The sequence below is a fragment of the Triticum urartu genome, chromosome 4A (assembly GCF_056163025.1).
Source record: "Triticum urartu cultivar PI428250 chromosome 4A, HENAU_Tu73, whole genome shotgun sequence".
Taxonomy (NCBI): Eukaryota; Viridiplantae; Streptophyta; class Magnoliopsida; order Poales; family Poaceae; genus Triticum; species Triticum urartu.
Genome location: NC_141876.1, coordinates 216,504,879 through 216,512,479, shown reverse-complemented (window position 1 = coordinate 216,512,479; position 7,601 = coordinate 216,504,879). Strand labels below are relative to the sequence as shown.

The 7,601-nt window shown below is 42.5% G+C and overlaps 1 protein-coding gene across 1 annotated transcript; it reads left to right on the top strand.

Annotated features, from left to right (window-relative positions):
* The first annotated feature begins 717 nt into the window (after nucleotides 1-717).
* Nucleotides 718-7,158, top strand: LOC125551599 (beta-adaptin-like protein C). The gene is made up of 15 exons (XM_048714860.2): nucleotides 718-1,028; nucleotides 2,073-2,270; nucleotides 2,391-2,504; nucleotides 2,591-2,841; nucleotides 2,927-3,062; nucleotides 3,535-3,714; nucleotides 3,801-3,893; nucleotides 4,174-4,385; nucleotides 4,502-4,565; nucleotides 4,636-4,815; nucleotides 5,208-5,300; nucleotides 5,387-5,784; nucleotides 5,900-6,089; nucleotides 6,172-6,375; nucleotides 6,566-7,158. The coding sequence occupies exons 1-15, from the start codon at nucleotides 942-944 to the stop codon at nucleotides 6,860-6,862; spliced, it is 2,697 nt and encodes an 898-aa protein (XP_048570817.1). The 5' UTR covers nucleotides 718-941; the 3' UTR covers nucleotides 6,863-7,158.
* Nucleotides 7,159-7,601: the final 443 nt, after the last annotated feature.

Genomic DNA, 7,601 nt, shown 5'->3' with positions numbered 1-7,601 from the left:
CAAGCCAGAATTTGCAGGGGCCACTGGACACTTGGGCGGCCATTGCAACGCTGAGTGAATAAACGATTACAGGCAGCGTGCTATAATGTGTCCCAGAAATCAGGCTTACTCTACAGCCATCATTGCCGTGAGCACAATTAGCCGCCGCTCGTGCTCTGCATCGTCCTAGTGCCCAATCCACCGGCCCGAGCGCTCAGCTTCAGTCCTCGCTCGCGTCCGTGGGGCAGCAGCCAAGCGGCGAGCGGTGACGGAGACCCGCCCTCACGTCGAGCGGCGGCGCCGACGGCGACCCACGCCCGCGTTCATGGAGCAGCAGAGGTGGAGCGGCGGGGCGGCAGCAGGGTGCAGAAGACATGGTGCGTCGTGTGCTTAGGGAAGAGCAATTTGTTTATTTTTTGATGTAGGAAGAGCACTTTCTTTTTTAGCCTAGGGAAGGGCAGTTTGATGACAACGAAGGGGTATGGTGGGATTAGTGGGCGATCGATGCGATGAGTGGGATTCGTGGCTTGTTGTGTTAAACACGGAAAGGTTTTCAACCTTTAGATCGCACGGATAGACGGTTGAGATTGTTTGGATCTGCCCCTCTCGTTATTTTATAGTGGTAGTAGATAGATAGATAGTAGATAGTAGATAAAGCTATTTTATCTCAAAAAAAAAGATAAAGCTATTTTAAAAAAAAGAATGACTTGCGAGCAGCCGATCAGATCTCCACCGTCGTCGTCGTCTCCCTCCCAATCTCTCTGATCCCCATAACTCTCGCACGCACGCACACCCGTCTGGCTTCCCCTCGCCAACTCCAATCCCATCCCATTGCGCAGGCAGGCAGGCAGGCCGCCGACCGCCGCCGCGCGCGAGATCGGACGCCTCCACCACGACCCCCCGGCTCCGCAGCCGGAGGCGGCGACCGGTGCGTGTTTGGCAGGTAGGCTCGCCGGGGCGATATGAGCGGGCACGACTCCAAGTACTTCTCCACCACCAAAAAGGGGGAGATCCCCGAGCTCAAGGAGGAGCTCAACTCCCAGTACAAGGTCACCCTCCTTGCCTCGCCGTCTCTCCCCTGTCTATCTTCTTGTGTGATTTGCTGTGCCCGAGGATCGATTGGCCCGGATCCAGATCTGGCCAGGGTGTTGGGTGCCCACGCGCGGGCGGTTTGAGATCTGCGAGTTTTGGTTGGTATCCCACGGGATTAGGTTCTGTTCCGAGAATTGGAATTTGCGGCAGAGTGACGATCTCGGGGTCATTTTCTTCAACAAAATGTACTTAAATGTGCCGAATTCTGTTCAGACGGATTTGAGTTTGAATTGCTTTGGAGCGAGATGAATGCACTGAGTTCTGATCCATTTCGGGGCTTTTCAGTGAAAGCAAGATTAAATCGAATATAGTGACTACTGGATGTCTGGTTAGCCAAGCTCTCGAGGGTAAATGAATACCTTTTGAATAAGGTAGTAATTTTGGAGTTATGTGCGGAGCCGGGCATTACCTCCATCTAGTTTATTTTTTATCTTCATGGCTCCAGATATGCATCAATATGCATTGGTGTAGCTGTAGAAATGGCACTTCGCTGCTGATAAAAAGGTGTTTATCCTTTATATTTATCTATGCCATCTTTGCGGTTTTCCGCACATGGTTAAAACAGAAAGGTACTCCCTCCGTAAAGAAATATAAGAGCACATCTTAGGCTCTATCACTTCTCCATGTTTTGCAAGCAAGACATGCTACATCATTTTGATTTGGTGGTCTAGTGGTTTTAAGACGCCATCTCTAGCCCCCGGTCACAAAATATTCTGTCGCCGTTCTGGCTACATTTTGCAGCGCTGCACGTTTGCTGTAAAATCCATGTTCTAATGCATAATTAATGAACATTTGTACCATATCAGTCTTTAATATGAAATATTCTCAGCGATGAAGTATGCCATGTAGCAAGAATGGTTGGACTATATACTGTTGTCAGTCATTCACCAGCCATAGATCCCATTTCTGTTTTCTAGTTTTAATGCAAGAATAAATGATGTAAGACCATATTATGTGTTCACTTCTGGCATCTGAGGCTTTGGTGGAAACATGGTTTGCAGGACAAGAGAAAAGATGCTGTCAAGAAAGTGATTGCAGCGATGACCGTTGGAAAAGATGTCTCATCACTGTTTACGGATGTCGTGAACTGTATGCAGACTGAGAACTTGGAGCTGAAAAAACTAGTATATTTGTATCTCATCAACTATGCTAAAAGTCAACCAGATCTAGCGATACTTGCCGTGAACACATTTGTTAAGGTGAGAAATTATAACCATATTACTACTAATGAACATTTATGCAGAAAAATAAAGCTATAACATGTGTGAAAGAAACCGTGCAGAAGCAGCAACTAATAAGAAGATTCAAAACTTTTGCAGGATTCACAAGATCCAAATCCGCTGATCCGTGCTTTGGCTGTGAGGACTATGGGTTGCATCCGTGTAGACAAAATCACAGAGTATCTGTGTGACCCTCTTCAAAGATGCCTCAAGGTGTATATTGGTGTTTGTACACTCCTTTAAAAAAAACTGTCTCCCATTGAATTAAGCCTATACTTGTGTCTTGAATTTTTTCACAGGACGATGATCCATATGTGCGGAAGACAGCAGCTATTTGTGTTGCTAAGCTTTATGATATAAATGCTGAGCTAGTGGAGGACAGAGGATTTCTAGAGGCCCTCAAAGACTTAATTTCTGACAACAATCCTATGGTGGTTGCAAATGCTGTTGCTGCTCTGGCAGAGATTCAAGACAGTAGTGCTCGTCCGATCTTTGAGATCACCAGCCATACATTGACAAAGCTTCTGACTGCTCTGAATGAATGCACAGAGTATGATGCAGTTTTTGCTATATTGGGTTCTGAACCCCCATATTTTTCTAGAGTAAGCTGCTTATCATATTTGATAATTTTGCAGGTGGGGACAAGTTTTCATTCTTGATTCTCTGTCAAGGTACAAAGCAACAGATGCAAGGGACGCAGAAAATATAGTGGAACGAGTTACACCCCGTCTTCAACATGCAAACTGTGCAGTTGTTCTTTCTGCTGTCAAGGTACATTAGCCTGATTCACATGTACTAGAACACAGTAAAGTTTTAGAAAGTGCTGCATGCAGTTGTGTATGTGGTATTCATTAACCATAGATTGGCACAGTGCCATGTGTACTTGTATTGATCTGTCAGGCCTGAACAGGGGCGCTGCCAGTTCTCACTGCATGGGTAGCAGGGTAAGGAAAAACATATCTGCAAGTACCCAAATAAGACATACTCATATTGTTTATTTATGGGCTCATTTAACTAGGTAATAAAGTTTTTTCTTTCATCTTAAATGTATCCTCATAAATCATAGGAAGAACAAATGGACTGTGGCATTGGATTGATTTTCATGTTCCTGACCTTTTAGTCGGAGGATGATACATATCCATTTAAGTTGGAATGCTGGTTCTGGTACTATTCAAGACAGCAGTTGCTGTTTGTTTTTGATTTTGCAGTAAGAGTTAACCTGTTGGTTGTCTCTTTCACACAGATAATCCTTCTACAAATGGAGCTCATTACAAGCACTGATGTTGTCCGGAATCTCTGCAAGAAAATGGCACCCCCTCTGGTTACTCTACTGTCGGCAGAGCCCGAGATTCAGTATGTAGCATTGAGAAATATCAATCTGATTGTTCAAAAAAGGCCTACAATACTTGCACATGAAATTAAGGTGACATTTGTTTGTCTTCGAGCTATTCTTATTCATCAATCAATCATGCCAGTGTTTCTGTAACTCAATAGTATTTTTGGCAATAGGTCTTCTTTTGCAAGTACAATGACCCAATATATGTCAAGATGGAAAAGTTAGAGATTATGATAAAGCTTGCGTCAGATAGGAACATTGATCAGGTACATAATTTTCTTTCTTATGTACTAATTTACTGTTGTGGTTATGATGTTGACTTGAGTGGAACAATATTTCTAGCTACTGCCTTGTGTTATTATATTCCTGTCTCATACATAACAGAATTAGAAATTGTAAATAAAACTCCGTAGGAACAGAAGTCCATCACTTCAAGTGTGAATCTTACCATAGTTAAATTTATTAAGCATCTTGTTCATTTCTGATTATAGTACTAGATCTGTTTTCTACAAGTTGCCATCCAGAAGTTGACTGAGCTCGTTATAGGTACTATTGGAGTTCAAAGAATACGCCACAGAGGTGGATGTTGACTTTGTGAGGAAAGCTGTACGTGCGATTGGAAGATGTGCAATTAAATTGGAGAGAGCTGCTGAAAGGTGCATCAGTGTCTTGCTTGAGCTGATCAAGATAAAGGTTAATTATGTCGTACAGGAAGCTATCATTGTCATCAAAGACATCTTTAGACGCTATCCTAACACGTGAGTGGTTTGCCTGGAAGCTCAACATTCTATGTTTTTGGAACTACAGAGCTCTTCTTTTGTGCTCAGCATATGTTTTTGTAAAAAAGTAACCTTTTTCTTGCCAAAATATGCAGATATGAGTCTATCATCGCAACACTTTGTGAAAGTTTGGACACTTTAGATGAACCAGAGGCTAAGGTATTGTCTATGAACGGTCTTTGTAATTTCTTGCATGTTTTGTTCACTTACATGTTATTTTCTTATACAGGCATCAATGATTTGGATAATTGGAGAATATGCCGAAAGAATTGACAATGCTGATGAACTCCTTGAGAGTTTCTTGGATACATTCCCAGAAGAACCAGCATTAGTTCAACTGCAGTTGCTAACAGCGACTGTTAAGTTGTTTCTTAAGAAGCCAACTGAGGGGCCCCAGCAGATGATACAGGTTACTATTCTCAGTTCCTGTGTTTACTCTTGCAGATGATAGATACACTAAATTGCGGAGCAAAGAATAACTTTTGGCATGATGTAAGAGTCTTTGAATATCTCCTTATTTGATACCATGGCATGTCATGGTGTTCAAAAAGGCTTGTTCATATCTTTACAGCATTGAGCATACCTTGAATTGTGTTGCAACATTAATAATTAGAATAGTCAAATTTTTGGGTTGAGAACAAGAATGTTTGGTTCATAAGGGTACACTATATTCAAATTTCTCTTAGCTGAATGAATGAATAATGGCTTTATTCCAATAGAATGTATGTCCTGTCCCTAACAAATTCTGTTTAATAACTTTATGCGCCACAGTTTTCTGCCTAATCTGCATCATTTCTGTAGGCTGTTCTCAATAATGCAACAGTCGAAACAGACAATCCTGATCTGCGTGATCGAGCTTACATATACTGGCGACTTCTTTCTACTGATCCTGAGGTATTGAAAGTTTACACTTCGCACCTTCCTATCCTTTGTTTGTCAGATATCCCTGTGACCACTGGGTATGTGTGTGGCTTTGACAGGCAGCAAAAGATGTTGTTCTGGCAGAGAAGCCTGTGATCAGTGATGACTCTAACCAGCTTGACTCTTCGCTTCTTGATGAATTATTAGCAAACATTTCTACATTATCATCAGTTTATCACAAGCCCCCAGAAGCCTTTGTTAGCCGTGTTAAGGCAGCTCCTAGGGTGGATGATGAGGAGTTTGCTGATGCTGGAGAAACTGGGTATTCGGAGTCACCATCTCAGGGACTGGATGGGGCATCACCGTCCTCTAGTACTGGCAATTCATCAAATGTACCAGTGAAGCAGCCGGCAGCTGCAGCCCCAGCAGTTGCTGCTCCGATCCCAGATCTCCTAGGTGATTTAATGGGTTTGGATAATGCCCTGGTTCTTGTTGACGAGCCTACAGCATCTTCAGGGTCAGCAAAACTTTTTATTGTTTTTGCTCCAAGTTTTAGTTTGATATTTTATTCATGTTATACGGATCGAGCCAGTTTTTCTCCAGTTTGACTTTTCTGATTGTTTTCCCTGCAGACCTCCACTGCCTGTTGTATTGCCTTCAACCACTGGCCAAGGTCTCCAGATCAGTGCGCAACTGGTGCGACGGGATGGCCAGATATACTATGATATATCTTTTGAGAATGGGACCCAGGGTGTATTAGATGGATTTATGATTCAGTTTAACAAGAACACATTTGGTCTTGCAGCCGGTGGACCACTTCAGGTGCAAGGATGTCTATATTTTGTTAGTTCTGTTTCTAGATTTCAGTTTCTTGTACTGAACTTGGTGTCGGTTGATGAATAAGGTTCCTCCACTCCAACCTGGGTCCTCAGCCAGGACGCTCCTAGCTATGGTTTTCTCCCAGAATGTCTCCCCTGGAGCACCAAACTTGCTACTGCAGGTTGCAGTGAAGAATAATCAGCAACCTGTGTGGTATTTCAGTGACAAAGGTTCGCTCCATGTCTTCTTTGGTGAAGATGGCAAAATGGAGCGAACGAGTTTTCTTGAGGTAAAATCTACTACGAGTAAATCTTTTCTTCTCGGTAGTTGCTGTCCTAGTTGTTTTGATTCGCTTAGCTGTTTGGTTTTGGTCTGTTGGCCTTAGGGCTTGTAGAGAACGCCTGTGGCGAGTGAGTACTCTTCCGCTATTATATCCTTCTTGTTAATCTGTAGTTTGAATTGGTTAAATCTGACTGCAGGCCTGGAAATCTTTACCTGATGACAATGAATTTTCAAAAGAATACCCCAATTCTGTCATCAGCAGCATAGATGCCACCGTTGAACACCTTGCAGCATCAAATGTGTTCTTTATTGCCAAACGGAAAAATGCAAACATGGATGTGCTGTATCTGTCTGCGAAGATCCCCCGTGGGATTCCATTCCTGATAGAGCTTACTGCTGCTGTTGGTGTTCCTGGTGCCAAGTGTGCAGTCAAGACTCCAAACAGGGAGTTTGTGCCTCTATTCTTTGAAGCCATGGAGTCTCTTATCAAGTAAGTGACGGAAACTTGAGGATCGGTATTCCATCAAAGTTATTCAGTTATGAGCATACACTGGTGTGCTGTTCCATGGAAGTGTGAATTGTATTGTGTTGTTATTGTATTACTATTAGATCACCGTATTTAAACTGTTAGTTTCTTGGTTTCAGAATTTTCCTCTAGGGATACACAACCTGGACATTTTGTGCCGCATAAATTGTATATCGGCCTGAACATTTTTTCTTGCCATGTCACAGCACATGAAAATACGTCTTGTTTCTTTTTGATTTGACGAGTAAACATGACCTTTTTTGACGGCAGAGTCAACACACATGTAATATCACTATATATATATACAATATCTAAGCTCCCTCGAAATTCAGCGCTGTGAGCGCTCCGGGGCTGGGATGGTAAGTGACCATGTCTCTTATTTTTGTAGAAAAATCACTTTGATTTTCTTAGAAAAATCATGGTCTTTTTATTAGGTAACTAGGTATTGTTTTTTCTTGAACACAGTACAATTTGCTCATCCATATGAATGCATGCACACACCATATCCCTATGTGTACCTTTGAGAGACTGAGTCGGTATGTCATCTTGAGATTGACGAAGTCTTCACAAATGCCTTTGTAGTTGATGGAAACGTCTCTTTTCATTGAACACACATAGTTGAAAGGTTTGGATATATTAGGTACTCCCTGCGGTCCTTTTACTCCACATATTAGGGTTATATCAAGTCAAATTTTACAAAGTTTGAC